The following is a 16,605-nucleotide window of genomic DNA, read 5'->3' as shown; positions in this document are numbered from 1 at the left end:
CAGAGAAAATGTTTCAACTGAAAAAAAAAGCCATCTACACAAACCAAATGCAGGGAAGTTAAGATAGATGGGCAGAAAGAGTTGACTTAATTTGGCAATTGGGAAATCCCGGGTGCCTTTCACAGGAGCATCTTCAGTAGGGTGCTGAAGGCAGACCGTGGATCTCAGTGAGGTGGAGCTTCAGCAGGAGGTGAGGAAATGGGGAAGGCAAATGAAGACCTCTGTCTCATGGAGCTTGCCCGGGAAGGGAAGGAGAGAGAGGAACATGCAAGTAAAAGAGAGTCAAGGGAAGAACAATCCTTTTAGAATTAATTGTAAGTTTCTCAGTTTTGGAATTATAGGGGTAAAGCATAGGAGGTTAAACTTTAGTTAAATGTGATTGTGAGATAGTTGCTGGATGTGGTGAAAAGCTGATCAAAGTTTTATGACTAGAGAGCTTTAATTGAGTAATTGTTCAGGGATATATTTGCCTGCCCTTTGGCTCGCTCTTCTTACTTGTGTCTACAGGATGGGGTTACACAAGACAATTTCATATAAAGTAAATTCAAAGTCTGGTGCTAATCTCTGTGTAACAAGGATAATCCCTTAAACAAGGGTACAACCTTTAATAAATGGAAAACAGCACAAAACATTTTAAAAATCATTACTATAAAACATAAACATTTTTGTGCCTTATTTCTGCCTAACAACCATATGCCAATGATCAATGAATCTCTAATATGGAAAAAATACATAAATTAAAAAAAATAGCCTGGTCTGTTCAGGAAAGGATGTTGAATCTATTTTGGTTATCATAATTCAGTAAAAGCTATTAAACCCACAGGCTCTGTTAGTCTGTAACAGAGGAAGTCCTTGTCCCTGTTCTTGCTCCAACATTAGAATCAGAGGACAACCATATTCTAGATTTTATTTATTCTGGCACAGCTTAGTTCATTGGATTTGTTTCCAGTTTAAATGATATCTTTGCCAGGTGAAGTTGGTAATGCTTACAGAAATGTAAAAATATGTCTGTAATCCAGTACTATGCTGTCTGTGTATTTAGCTATTATATGAAAATTACATTTGTGATGGGATGGGCATATTTTTCAAGTTGCCAAATTTATTTTTATAGTTGAGATTAGCCAAAATTGCCAACTTAAGTTGGGTTGCAACAAACTATCTCAGGGTTTCCATGGAAACATGATTTCATCCCATCTATGAAAACCCATGGTTTTTTGTTTTTTTCTCCTTTATCATGGAACTTGAATCTCTGCAATGTTTTTCCTGTGATTCTTGCTCCAAGAAAAAGAACACAGGTTTCAAATTAGAAAAATATCCACATTCAACCCATTAAAGTTTAACTCCATGGGACATGGTCATTTAGGCAGATAAACAATGGCCATAATCTAAAGCCTTTCCTATTTAGGTACAACTATGCATTTTTGTCATTTTTTTTTGCTTTGTATCTTTAAATACTTTGGCCAACACCCAGGAACAATTATTTCAAGTTATGTTAAAATTACTTCATACTTCTAATATTCTTATTATGTGGTGTCTAGCTGATTTAGAAATCTTCAGTGAAAGAGTTGTAACTTTCTTCTTCATTTTTATTTTTTCCCCATGACTATCCCAAAGCCTGACACAAGTTGTTTCTCAGTAAATTGGTTATTGAGTCAGTGGTACAACAAATATTTCAGTGCCTTCTATGGGCTTAGCATCATTAAAGACCCAGTGGAATGCAAAATATGTAGATAAGATGCTTTCTGGTTTGTTGTTAGGGATCTGGGGAAGGTAAAGAATGACATGCAAATGCTTGCTACTAACTATTTTACCTGGCATAAACCAGAGCTTTGCTATCTCATTTAGTCTCTAGAACACTCCTGGAAGTGCTGTGGTATTACTCTGATTTTTCATCTGAAGAAACTATGGCTAGGCAAGGTTTGACAACGTGCCCAGGCTCATGATTGCTGGACCAGGGTTTGGTCACCAGACCTGCATTGGCGAGTACACTTACTAGTTGGGGAGACATTTCTTCTATACATAAAGCAGTCGGTAAAACAGTAAATTGTTGCTTATGAGGAGTTCAGAAGAGGAAAGGTTATGTGAATGGGAGTAATCATGAATAATGTAAATAAAAGTGCCATTTACTAAGTGATGAACTCTGTACAGTATATCTCATCAGTGCTACGTATTTGTACTTTTTCTACTGGAATACAATATCTTACCTCTTAGAATAGTTTCTTAAATGTCTACAATTTGTTTCTTAAAAAAGCAGGCCACACAATGATATAATTATGGTTTTGGGTAAAAAACCAAAAAGAATACATGCAAATTGATTTTGCTAATTATCATAGATTCACAGAATTTCAGATTGGTCAACCTTTCTCTTTTTATAGAAAAGAAAACCAACTCTCAGAGGGTAGTCCCAGGTGATTTTTTTTCTTTCTTTCTAGCCTAAACTCATATGATAGCAGAGTCAGGCTAAATACATTCTTCCAACACTCTGTCTAATGTTCTTTAAGCCACATAATGTTTTCACTCACAGATTTGTAGCAGATAGGTACACATCATTAAGTTATAATTTCAGAAAGATAATTGTGATCATTATTCTACTTAAATAAGTCTTTATCAATGTGTCATTACTTTAACAAACCTAGAATCTCTCCTGTAAACCTAGAATACCTTAGAGGAGGAATAGTTATTGTATTTGCAGCTAAATTATGCTATAAAATCATGACTTACTAAGTGGTTTATATTCACTATAGGAATATTATTTTAGAAGGGGCTGTTTCTGATAAGCTATTAACATTAAATAATGTATCAGTGGATATCTCTTGAGCAAGCATAGAGTCATGGTAATTCAAAATAGAAAAATAATGATCCAAAACTTTAAAAATAACCTAAATACACAGCACATACCAATTATATGAGGCCCTAAGTTACCATGAAGCATTTGCAGGAAACCCTCTGGTGTATCATGGCTACAGTTTGTATATAAGAAATGTCAATGAATTGCTTATCACTAATTTTATTGGTCCTTTTAGAATTAAGAATGATTTAGGAGTAAATTACTCAGGTTTGACCAAATATCTCAAACCAGTTAGGAAATTTGAATTGGTGTCATCTTTTTCTCCAGTGTCCACTTGACAGTTTCAGAATCTTTGAAACTCATCAAACTTGGTTAGAACAATAACAGAAAAGTAACTACTTGTACAACACCATGCTTAGAATTGCTTTTATTGGCATCACCATTCCTAGAGTTTTGATCTGAGTGGTACAAATTGAGGTATTTTATTAATTACACGGCTTTGAGAATAGACTACAGCTCTGGGAGGGGGTTTGGGGGGGGAGAAATCAAGCAAAATTCGATAAAGAACTCATGGACGGGGACAAGTGTGGTGACGGTGGGGATGAGGTGGGGGTGAGAGAGGGTATAAGGGGAATAAATGGGAATGGAAAAATACAATACAAATAAACTATTAAAAATGTAAATTAGAGAGGGTGTTTGGGGGACTGGGTGAAAAATGTGAAGGGATTGAGAAGTATAAATTGGTAATCACAAAATAGTCACAGGGATGTAGAGTACAGCATAGGGAATATAGTAAATAATATTGTAATAACTATATATGGTGCCAGGTGGGTACTGGAAATATGGGCGGGACCACTTTCTAAAGTACATGACTGTCTAACCACTAAGCTGTACCCTTGAAACTAATACAAAATAATATTGAATGTAAAGTATAATCGAAACAATTTTAAGTAAGTTAAATAAAATTAACTCTTAAAAATTAGTTTAATTTGAAACTAGAAACTGCAAGAGGGAGTAAATTAATGAAGAAAAATGCGTAGTTTTTAGAGAATGGCCTAGTGAAATAACATTTGTTAAGAAAAGGTTGGGGGGGGTTGCACTAACTATTACATATTCCACATGTACATTTAAGCTACAGTGGGTTAATTAGTCTAGAATAGAAACACTGCAAACCAGATGAGATTTTTTAATGGAGGTAAATAATTCAGTACAGGGTTTCCTTCCCTGAAATGGCTGAGAGTTTATATCACTATTATGCGTGCTCTTTGAATCACACTGCTGCTATTAGCTATACCTAAGTATTTGTTTGTGACATAAGTTTTAGCAAATCCTGGTCATTAAGAAGGATTAAAGTAAGAAAAACAAAAGCAAAACAAACTGGGTTTACTATTTATCTTAGAAAAAAATAGAATAGAAAGTTTGTGTTCTGAATACAAATTTTTGTTGATCATATGTGTTAAAAATATTTTTAACCACTGTGTGGCTTGTCATGTGAAAGTATATCCTTACTGATTTGGGGGGGAAAGCCTTTTAGTATCTTATCATTCAATGTGGTAGCTGTAGATTTTTCATAGATGGTGTTTGTTAGGTTGAAGAGGTTCCCTTCTACTTCTTAGTTTGCTGAGAGTTTTATCATGAATGGGTGTTAAATTTTGTTAAATGCCTTTGCTCTATAAATTGAGATATTCATGGGATTTTTAAAAAGTCTCTTAGTATAGTAAGTTGTTATATGTCAATTGAGTTTTGAATGTTAAACCAATCTTGTGTTTCTAGGATAAACCTCACTTTTTGTATATTTCTAGATTTGATTTGCTATTCTTTTATTATAGATGTTTACATCCTTGTTCATGAATTGTAATCAACTATAGCTTTATCTTATAATGATTTTTTTTGGTTTTCTATTAGGGTTATGTTGGCCTCATACTAAAAGTTGGGGAGAGTTCACTCTCCATTTTTATATAATTTCTTTTAATGAAAAAAATTTTTAGTATTATTTTTTTCCCTTAAATGTTGGTTGAAATTACTAGGGAAACCATCTGGACCTGGAGTTTCTTTGTGAGAAAATTTTTGGTTAAAAATTCAATTTATTTTTAGATAATTTCAATTTAGAGCTGTTTCAGTAAGTAGAGTGTTCTAAGAATTTGTCCATTTCATCTGCCTACTTTTCATCCTGTCTGTAGGATCTGGAGTGGCAGTGCCCCTTTTCAATGTTGACTTAGGTATCTTATGTTTTATGTCTTATTTGTTAAGTATTCTTGCAAATAGTTAGAAGTATATTCATTTGTTCAAAGAATTAACTTTATTTCTTAATTTTCTATTTCACTGATTATTTTCTTTATTTTACTTTTTGTGTTTAATTTGTTGTACTTTGTCTAGCTTTGTACTTTGTTTAAGCTTCTTATGATAGAAGGTTAAATACTGATTTTTAATTTTTCTTTTTTTAGTAAAAATTTTTGAAAATTTTTAAATATATTTTATTGATTATGCTACTACAGTTGTCCCATTTCCCCCCCTTCACTCCCCTCCACCCTGCACACACCCTCCCACCCACATTCCCCCCCTTTAGTTCATGTCCATGGGTCACACATATAAGTTCTTTGGCTTCTACATTTCCTATACTATTCTTAACCTACCCCTGTCTATTTTCTGCCTACTATTTATGCTACTTATTCTCTGTACCTTTTCCCTCATTCTCTCCCCTCCCACTCTCCGGCTGATAACCCTCCATGTGATCTCCATTTCTGTGGTTCTGTTCCTGTTCTAATTGTTTGCTTAGTTTGTTTTTGTTTTAGGTATGGTTGTTAATAAGTGTGAGTTTGCTGTCATTTTACTGTTCATAGTTTTTATCTTCTTTTTCTTAATAAGTCCCTTTAACATTTCATATAATAAGGGCTTGATGAACTCCTTTAACTTGACTTTATCTGAGAAGCACTTTATCTGCCCTTCCATTCTAAATGAAAGCTTTGCTGGATAGAGTCATCTTAGATGTAGGTCCTTGCCTTTCATGACTCTGAATGCTTCTTTCTAGCCCCTTGTTGCCTGCAAGATTTCTTTTGAGAAATCAGCTGACAGTCTTATGGGAACTCCTTTGTAGGTAATTGTGTCCTTTTCTTTTGCTGCTTCTAAGATTCTTTCCTTATCTTTAATCTTGGGTAATGTAATTATGGTGTGCCTTGGTGTGTGCTTCCTTGGGTCCAACTTCTTTGGGACTCTCTGAGCTTTCTGGACTTCCTGGAAGTCTATTTCCTTTGCCAGATTATGGAAATTCTCCTTCATTATGTTTTCAAATAAATTTTCCATTTCTTGGTCTTCCTCTTCTTCTTCTGGCACTCCTATGATTTGGATGTTGGAATGTTTGAAGATGTCCTGGATGTTCCTACGCCTCTCCTCATTTTTTTGAATTCTTGTTTCTTCATTCTGTTCTGGTTGAATGTTTCTTTCTTCCTTCTGGTCCACACTGTTGATTTGCACCCTGGTTTCCTTTCCATCACTGTTGGTGCCCTATGACATTTTCCTTTATTTCACTTAGCATAGCCTTCATTTTTTTCCTCTAGTTTATGACCATATCCTAATATAACTAATTCTGTGAGCATCCTGATTACCAGTGTTTTGAACTGTGCATCTGATAGGTTGTCTATCTCTTCATTGCTTAGTTGTATTTTTTCTGGAGCTTTGATCTGCTCTTTCATTTGGGCCATTTTATTTTATTTTATTTTATTTTATTTTTTTGTCTAGGCACCTGTTACGTAGTAAGGGGTGGAGCCTTAGGTGTTCACCAGGGCAGGGTGACCCATGTAGCTGCCTTGTGACACTGTATGTGGGGGAGGGGTCTGAGAGGGAACACTGCCACTTGCTCCACTCTGCCGGTTTTCAGTCACTTCTTCCACTACCCACAATCAAAGTGGGCCCTTCTGGTGCTGATTCCTAGGTGGGTGGGTTTGTGTGCATTCTAGGACCCTGTGGGTCTCTCCAACGAACTCTCCTGTGAGTCTGGGAGTTTCTCCTGCTGCAGCCTCAACCCCCACAGGTGTTTTCAGTCAGAGGTTTGAGGCTTTATTTCCTCGCGCTGGAGCCCTGGGTTGTATGGTCTGTCTCACTCCCCAGTTGTTACTCCCGGTTTATCTGCACACAGACATGGGATCGCCTGCTCCGCCACCCGCAGCCTTGCTGTGAGTTCTCTCCACCCAGCTGCCCATCTCTGCCCCTCCTACCAGTCTGGGTGAATGTTTCTTCTTTAACTCCTTGGTTGTCGGACTTCCATATAGTTTGATTTTCTGTCAGTTCTGGTTGTTTTTGTTTTTAAATTTGTTGTGGTCCTTCTTCTAATAAGTGTTTTCAAGGTAAATCCTCTCTCTAAGCAGTACTTTAGCTGCATCATAAAATTTGATTTAAAGTTATTGGTCAGTTTGAAATATTTTTTAATATCCCCTCTGATTTTTTGTTATAGTTGGCATACAATATTATAGTAGTTTCAGGTGTACAACATAGTGATTCAACACTTATATACCTTACAATGTGATCAACATGATTAGTTTAGTAACAACCTGTCACTGTACAAAGTTATTATAATATTGTGGGCTATATTCCCTGTGCTATATCTCCATGACTTATGTATTTTATAACTGGAAGTTTGTATGTCTTATTCCCCTTCACATTTTCCATGCATCCTCCCCACTACACGAAACGTCAATTTGTGTTCTGTTTTCATGAGTCTGTTTCTATTTTATTTTATTTTATTTATATTTCCTGTATAAGTGGAATCCTATAGTATTTGTCTTCCTCTGTTTGACCTATTTAATTTAACATAACATTCTCTAGGTCTATCCATATCACAAATGGCAAGATTTTATTCTTTTTTATTGCTGAGTAATATTCCATTGTGTGTATACCCCAGATCGTCTTTATCAATTCAGCTATTGATGGACACTTGGGTTGCTTTTATATCTTGGCTACTGTAAATAATGCTGCAGTGAACATAGGGGTGCATATATCTTTTTTGAATTACTATTTTCATTTTCTCTGGATATATACCCACAAGTGGAATCACAAGGCCATATGGTAATTTTATTTTTTATTTTTTGAGAAACCTCCATCCACACCAACACTTGTCAGCTGTTAATAATAACCATTCTAACAAATGTGAAGCAATATCTCATTGTGGTTGTGATTTGCATTTCTCTGATGACTAGTGATTGTTGAGCATCTTTTCATGTGTCTGTTGGCCATCTGTATAGCTTCTTTGGAGAAATGCCTGTGGAAGTCTTTTGCCCATTTTTTAAATTAGAATGTTTGTGTTTATTTTTGATGTTGAGATATATAAATTCTTTATATATTTTATAAATTCTTTATAAATTCTTTATATATTAACCCCTTATTAGATATATTATTTGCAAATATCTTCTCTCATCCAGTAAGTTGTTCTTTTGTTTTATTCATGGTTTCTTTTGCTGTACAAAAACTTTTTAGTTTGATATAATTCCATTTGTTTGTATTTCCTGGAGAAACATATCCAGAAAACTACTGCTAAGATCAGTGTCAGAGTTTATTGCCTATGTTTTTTTTTTCTAGGAGTTTTGTAATTTTAGGTTCTATATTTAAATCTCTAATTCACTTTGGGTTTATTTTTGTATATGGTGTAAGGATGTCATCCAGATTTATTTTTTTGCATGTATCTGTTCAGTTTTCCTAACACCATTTATTGAAGAGACTGTCATTTTTAAAATAATATATGCTTGCCTCCATTATCATAAATTAATTGACCATATGCATGGGTTTATTTCTGGACTCTCTTTTGTTCCATGATCTATGTCTGTTTTTGTGCCACTACCATACTGGTTTAATTAGTAAAGACTCCACCAAAAAAACTATTAGAACTAATAAACGAAAAGTTGCAGAATACAAAATTAATATAGAGAAATCTGTTGCATTTCTATATGCTATTAAACTTTCAGAAATCAAAATTCAGAAAATTCCATTTAAAATTGCATCGAAAAGAATAAAACACCTAGCAATAAATTTACCCCAGGAGGTGAAAGACCTGTACTCTGACAACTATAAGACATGGATGAAAGAAATTGAAAATAACACAAATGAATGGAAGGATTTACTGTTCTCATGGATTAGAAGGATTAATATTATTACAGAACAGACCCGAGGATGGGTGAACAATATACTATTACCGAGTGGAACCCCCCCTTATGCTCTGGGAGTCCCCTCCTCACCCCTGCCATACTAGTTTTGCCTTGCTCGCTGCCAGGGAAAGATGTCTCTCAATGCCAGAGATTGGTGAAAAGGAAAGGAATTATTTATTCAAAATGTTATACAGACTTAGAGTAATGACTTAATGTCTTCATTAAAATACTACAGTTCTTTAGAATACCCACAAATACACTCAGTCCTTCCTTCTCCCTCTGCCAAGTCCAGGGTACCGTATCTCAGGAAAGAAGTAGAAGTCCGTGGCTCAGGTAGCCCCTCAGTTCCCGGCACCATCTGCTGTGCTGCTGCCTCGATCTCCAGTTAATCCTAAACCATGTGGAACCTTCTTATGGCCCACCAGCAAGAGTCCTTTCACCCCTTTTCTTCCCAGCAAGGTCTCTCCTGCTTCCTAAGCCACATGGCAAGAGGAAACACCCCAAAACTGTGTGGTCCCCACTTATTCCAGTTGTGTGGGCCCTGACCTTCCTTCTTTTCTCTCTCATGCAGGTGTTGTAACCAGAGGGAGTTGCCTCCCAGTTCCATCCTGGGTTGAAGTCACTCCTATCTCCCTGGCCCAAAGCATGGCCACAGCTATTTAACATATCCATGAAACCAGTTAAAAGTTATAGATATGTTAAGTGACCATGCCAGAGGTTAGCTGCAAAACCGTTGCTATGCAAAACAGCTCTCAATGGCCCTGCTTCACGTGTCCCATCCCCCAGTTCAGACTTGTGAGGATGAGGACATCCTATATTTTAATATTTTCTGGACACCCTGAGTTCTAGACCCCATTACAAATCCCTATTTGGGGTCCCCCTTGGCTGTACTCTGTTACAATATCATTAAAATGTCCATAGTACCCAAAGCAATCTACAGATTCAATGTAATCCCTATCAAAATACCAATGGCATTTTGTTATACATATATATATGACAACTGTAATAGCATAATCGATAATTACAGTTGTCCCATTTCCCCCCTTCACTCCCATCTACCCTGCACACCCCCTCCCACCCACAGTCACCCCTATAGTTCATGTCCATGGGTCACACATATAAGTTCTTTGGCTTCTACATTTCCTATACTATTCTTAACCTACCCCTGTCTATTTTCTACCTACCATTTATGCTACTTATTCTCTGTAACTTTCCCCCATCTCTGTCCCTCCCACTCCCTTGTTAATAACCCTCCATGTAATCTCCATTTCTGTGGTTCTGTTCCTGTTCTAGTTGTTTGCTTAGTTTTTTTTTGTTTTGTTTTGTTTTAGGTGTGGTGGTTAATAACTGTGAGTTTGCTGTCATTTTACTGTTCATAGTTTTTATCTTTTTCTTAGATGAGTCCCTTTAACATTTCATGTAATAAGGGCTTGGTGATGATGAACTCCTTTAACTTGACTTTATCTGAGAAGCACTTTATTTGCCCTTCCATTCTAAATAAAAGCTTTGCTGGATAGAGCAATCTTGGATGTAGGTCCTTGCCTTTCATGACTTGGAATACTTCTTTCCAGCCCCTTCTTGCCTGCAAGGTCTCTTTTGAGAAATCAGCTGACAGTCTTATGGAAACTCCTTTGTAGGTAACTATTTCCTTTTCTCTTGCTGCTTCAAAGATTCTCTCCTTCTGTTTAACCTTGGCTAATGTAATTATGATGTGCCTTGGTGTGTGCTTCCTTGGGTCCAACTTCTTTGGGACTCTCTGAGCTTTCTGGACTTCCTGGAAGTCTATTTCCTTTGCCAGATTATGGAAATTCTCCTTCATTATGTTTTCAAATAAGTTTTCCATTTCTTGGTCTTCCTCTTCTCCTTCTGGCACCCCTATGATTTGGATGTTGGAGTGTTTGAAGATGTCCTAGAGGTTCCTAAGCCTCTCTTCATTTATTTGAATTCTTGTTTCTTCATTCTTTTCTGGTTGGGTGTTTCTTCCTTCTGGTCCACACCATTGATTTGAGTTCTAGTTTACTTCCCATCACTACTGCTTCCCTGTACATTTTCCTTTATTTCACTTAGCAAAGCCTTCATTTTTTCCTCTAATTTGTGACCAATGCAACCAATTCTGTGAGCATCGTGATTGCCAGTGTTTTGAACTGTGCATCTGATAGGTTGGCTATATCTTTGTCACTTAGTTGTATTTTTTCTGGAGTTTTGATCTGTTTTTGCATTTGGGCCATTTTTTTTTGTCTTGGTGCTCCTGTTGTGTAATAAGGGGCAGAGTCTTAGGTGTTCACCAGGGCGGGGCAACCTACATCACTGCACTCTGATGCCGTATGTTGGGGTGGGGGGTCCCATAGGGAACAGTGTCGCTTGCTCCACTCTCTGCTGGATTTCAGTCATTTCCCCTGCTACCCACAAGCAAATTGGGCCTTTCTCATGCTGATTCCCGGGTGGATGGGTTTGTGTACATTCTAGGCCCCTGTGGGTCTCTCTCACGACCTCTCCTGGGAGGCTGGGAGTTTCTCCTGCTGCTGCCTCAGCCCCCACAGGTATTTTCAGTCAGTGGTTTGAGGCTTCATTTCCCTGTGCTGGAAGCCTGGGTTGCGTGGTCTGATGCTGGGTCCACCAGCCACCACCTTGCTGTGAGTCCTCTCCTCCCAGCTGCCCATCTCCACCCCTCTCACCTGTCTGGATGAATGTGTCTTCTCTAACTCCTTGGTTGTCAGACTTCCATACAGTTCAATTTTCTGTCAGTTCTGGTTGTTTTTTGTTTTAAAATTGTTGTCCTTCTTTTGGTTGTGCGAGGGGACACAGTGTGTCTACCTATGCCTCCATCTTGGCTGGAAGTCCAAAATACCAATGGTATTTTGCACAGAACAAATGATCCTAAAATTGATATGGAGCTACAAAAGACCCTGGATAGCCAAAACAATATTGAGAGAGAATAATGAAGCTGGAGGTATATGCTCTCTAATTTCATTATATTACAAAACTTTAGTAATCTTTATTTTTTAGTTTATAGATTATTTAGAAGTGTATTGCTAAATTTTCAAGTATTTTGGGACATTCTTCCTTTTCTTTTTAAATTTAATTACATATTTAAGATTTTTATATCTTTCTGAACCGTTGCCAATTTTGTTACTATGAAATTTCTATCTAAAATTCTTATTATTGCCTCTCTGTAATGTGTCCTTTTTATCTGGCTATTTTAAGAATTTTTCTTTTATTCTTATTTTCAACTCATTACGATGTACCTAAGTGTGACTCACTTTGTATCTCATTGGGCTTTGTTGAACTTCTTTGATCTGATTTTAATGTTTGTCAGTTTGGAAAAATTTTGGCCTTTGCGTTTTTTTTTTGATTTTTTAAAAAATATATTTATTGATTATGCTATTACAGTTGTCCCATTTCCCCCCCCACCCCACTCCATCCTGCCCACGCCCCTCCCTCCCACATTCCCCCCCTATAGTTCATGTCCATGGGTCATACTTATAAGTTCTTTGACTTCTACATTTCCTACACTATTTTTACCCTCCCCCTGTCTATTTTCCACCTATCATCTATGCTACTTTTTCTCTGTACCTTTCCCCCCCTCTCCCCCTCCCATTCCCTATTGACAACCCTCATGTTCTAGTTGTTTGCCTAGTTTGCTCTCATTTTTGTTTTATGTGTGGCTGTTAATAACTGTGAGTTTGCTGTCATTTTTACTGTTCCTATTTTTGATCTTCTTTTTCTTAGGTAACTCCCTTCAACATTTCATATAATAAGGGCTTGGTGATGATGAGCTTCTTTAACTTGACCTTATCTGAGAAGCACTTTATCTTCCCTTCCATTCTAAGTGATAGCTTTGCTGGATACAGTAATCTTGGATGTAGGTCCTTGCGTTTAATCTTGGGTAATGTAATTATGATGTGCCTTGGTGTGTTCCTCCTTGGGTCCAGCTTCTTTGGGACTCTCTGAGCTTCCTGGACTTCCCGGAAGTCTATTTCCTTTGCCAGATTAGGGAAGTTCTCCTTCATTATTTGTTCAAATAAGTTTTCAATTTTTTGTTCTTCCTCTTCTCCTTCTGGCACCCCTATAATTTGGATGTTGGAACGTTTCAAGGTGTCCTGGAGGTTCCTAAGCCTCTCCTCATTTTTCCAAGTTCTTGTTTCTTCATTCTTTTCTGGTTGGATGTTTGTTTCTTCCTTCTGGTCCACACCATTGACTTGAGTCCCAGTTTCCTTCTCATCACTATTGGTTCCCTGTACATTTTCCTTTGTTTCTCTTAGCATAGGCTTCATTTTTTCATCTGTTTTTCGAACAGATTCAACCAAGTCTGTGAGCATATTGATAACGAGTGCTTTGAACTGTGCATCTGATAGGTTAGCTATCTCTTCATCGCTTAGTTGTATTTTTTCTGGAGCTTTGAAGTGTTCTGTCATTTGGGCCATTTTTTTTTTCTTGGCGCGTCTGTTACTTTAAGGGGCGGAGCCTTAGGTGTTCACCGGGGCGGGGTAACGCTGGTTGCTGTGCTGTGATGCTGTACGTGGGGGAGGGGCCGAATGGGAGCAATGGCGCCTGCCTCACTCTCCTCCGGCTTTCAGTCTTTCACTCCGCTACCCACAATCAAACTGAGCCACTCTGGTGCTGGTTCCCGAGTGGGCGGGCCTGTGCACACTCTAGGCCCCTGTGGGTCTCTCCAACAAACTCTCCTGTGAGGCTGGGAGTCTCTCCTGCTGCTGCCCCAACCCCCACGGGCGTTTTCAATCAGAGGTTTGAGTCTTTATTTCCCCCGTGCTGGAGCCTTGGGTTACGCGGTCTGCTTCGCTGCCCGCTCCCCACCGTTTGTCCGGTTTATCTGTGGGCGAATGTGGTGCCGCGGGGTGCTACCCACTGCTCTGCCTGCCCCGTTCTCCGCCACTCTGAGTCCGGCCCTCTGGGTTTATCTGTGGGAATGTGGGGCCGCAGGGTCTGCTCGTGCTCGGACTGCCTGCGCCATTTGTCCCACACTCCGCCAGCCTTGGTCCGCCACAGCCACGCGAGTCCTCTCCACCCCGGTGCCTGTCTCCGCCCCTCCTACCAGTCTGGATATTTTCTATTTCCTTGGTGTTGGTCCCCCTTGCTGTTCCATTCTCTGTCAGTTCTGGTGGTGCGAGGAGGCGCAGTGTGTCTACCTACGCCGCCATCTTGGTTCTTTGGCCATTGCATTTTTAAATATCTCTTCTTTCACTTTTCTGCCTTTCATCTCAAAAACTAATTATTTGACTGCAAAATCAAAATTACTTGGTATTTTCCATAGATTTTGGATGCTTTGCTCTTTTTATTATCATCCTTCCCCTTGCTTTGAGTTTCATTTGTAATAATTTCTATTATTGACTTAATCTTTGAGTTTACTGATTTTCTCCTTACATGAAATTGGTTAAGCCCATTGCCTAAATTCTTTTTGATTTTTTTTCAGTCTTTTTCAGCTTTTCAGTTTGTATCTTTTTTAAATTTCCAATTCTTTCTAAAATTTTCCATGTTTTTGCACATTGCTGTCCATCTTCTTTCTTAGATATTTTAGCAAATATATTGTAGCTATTTTATAAACTGTGTTTGATATATCTGACATTTATATCATCTCCAGATCTGCTTATACTGAGTGTTTTCTCCTGATCAGTAATCTGATTTTGTTGCTGCTTCTTATATTTTGGGACACCCTTGGGAGATTTCTTTCAGCTCTTCAGTATAGCTTTCAGCTTTTTGTGTTTCTGAATACTGTTTTTCTTTTGTCCTTTTTTGGCCTTCTGCTTTTAATGATCTCTCTTTCCACTGTGGTAAAGGACTAGAGTGACTTGGAGGGACTTCTCTCAGTTCTGTTGCTTCTCTCCCAGCCTTCCGCAAACCAAGGATTTGTATTTGAGATAGACCCTGGGTATCTGCATAGTGAGCAGGGGGTGGGGGTGGGGAATCTGTCTAGGTTGTTTAAACTGCTCTCATCTTTCTTTGTAACACTTGTCTCCTCTATGCATTCAAAATTCATGGGGAAGAATTTCTGGGTGGAACATACTTGCTCTGTGGCTGGGGCCCCTCAGGATTCTAATTTGTTTCCCCAGTTTTGATTGGTTTCTTTCATGCTTTGGCAAATTCCTCTTCTTGGGGAGGCTTCCCTCTCTGCTAGAGATAACAGCAGGTCTGAATATCTTCTACCTTATAAAGGATTAATAACTTTTGAAATTTGGTTCATTTGACTTTCTTCAAATCCTGTCTTGTTTCTGGTTTTAAAAATGCTATCATTTTATAATTAATCTTGCATGTTATCATTGTTGGGAGTGAAAGTCTTGCAATTTTCCACATTGGAACCAGAAGTGAAGTCCTTGGACTTCCTTAAAATATTAAAGTCATATAATAAAGTGTTTACAAATCAAATAAAATATATCTTAAGGTTTGTAATTATACTCCATTTAAAAAATTAAACTCTATCACTCAGCTTTATCATATAAATATTTTTACCAGATATCCTTTGAGTGTTTTAAAAGTGCAAATCCATATTTAAAAGAAGAATGTTTGCCACCAATGAGACAATAATAAGAATGTGATAACACTTTACAGAAGATGCTAAAAGGAATTCTAGTAAGTATTTTGGACAAAGCTCAAAGTTTTACAGAAGTTTGTAATTTTTCAAGATATTTATGAATTAAAAGACTTTTCATGGTCTTCTTCAGCTCCTACTCATTGTCCTCTTGCATAATATATTTATAATGTGGCTATTTTAGATATACAAATTAATTTTAAGGGTAGTAAAAGTTAACTGTACTGATACTTGATATTGCAATTTTAAATTAAAGTTATAATGGATGGGTATTTGTCTTTATTTTTCTAATATATTTGACCTTCCTTTTTCCTTTTTTTTTTTTAGGAATCCTAAAACCAAAATATTAGAAGGAAAACAAACATGGCTCACCATATGACATTTCTTTGGATAGTTTTGGTCCTGTGTCTTCAGAATTCTGTATCAGCTGAAGATGGGGAAATAAGATCAAGTAAGAACTATCAGCATTGCCCCTTTTTATTATCAACACATTGATTGTAGAAAGCAAGTGTGGAGAGCTTATTAAGGATCCATTCTTAGTGTCTTTGATGATGTAATTTCCTAAAATGAATGAATTGCTTTGTTACACATTAACTAAGAGGAAAGCTTCTATCAGAGGTAATTTTGAGACAATCCTATGGAAATTGTTTTTTTTTTTTTCATGGCTGAGTTAAATAATTTTATTATTTTTTTCTTTTTTCTTAAAAAATTTTTTTTATTTTTATTCAATTACAGTTGTCTGCATTTTCTCCCCATCCCTCCACCTTACCCCATCCGAACCCATCTCCCTCCCTCGCCTCCACCCTCCCCCTTGATTTTGTCTTTGTGTCCTTTATAGTAGTTCCTGTAAATCCCTCTCCCCATTGTCCCCTCCCCACTCCCCTCTGGCTATTGTTAGATTGTTCTTAACTTCAGTGTCTCTGGTTATATTTTGTTTTTTGTTGTTGTTGTTGATTATGTTCCAGTTAAAGGTGAGATCATATGGTATTTGTCCCTCACCGCCTGGCTTATTTCACTTTGCATAATGCTCTCCAGTTCCATCCATGAGGTACCATCTCACACCAGTCAGAGTGGCCAACATAAACAAATCAACAAACAAATGTTGGAGAGGATGCAGAGAAAAGGGAACCCTAGTACATTGT

General features: G+C 37.5%; 1 protein-coding gene across 1 annotated transcript in view; it reads left to right on the top strand.

The window, feature by feature from the left end:
• COL21A1 (collagen type XXI alpha 1 chain) overlaps positions 1–16,605 on the top strand; it is a 168,822-nt gene that overhangs the window by 34,644 nt on the left and 117,573 nt on the right. Inside the window, exon 2 of the mRNA XM_053914309.1 lies at positions 15,791–15,914. Within this exon, the coding sequence (XP_053770284.1) occupies positions 15,827–15,914 (88 nt within the window). The 5' untranslated portion in view covers positions 15,791–15,826. The remainder of the gene's footprint in view (positions 1–15,790; positions 15,915–16,605) is intronic.

Source organism: Desmodus rotundus, chromosome 11, assembly GCF_022682495.2.
Source record: "Desmodus rotundus isolate HL8 chromosome 11, HLdesRot8A.1, whole genome shotgun sequence".
NCBI lineage: Eukaryota > Metazoa > Chordata > Mammalia > Chiroptera > Phyllostomidae > Desmodus > Desmodus rotundus.
Note: the sequence above shows the minus strand (reverse complement) of the source record. Positions and strands in the feature narration are given on the sequence as shown.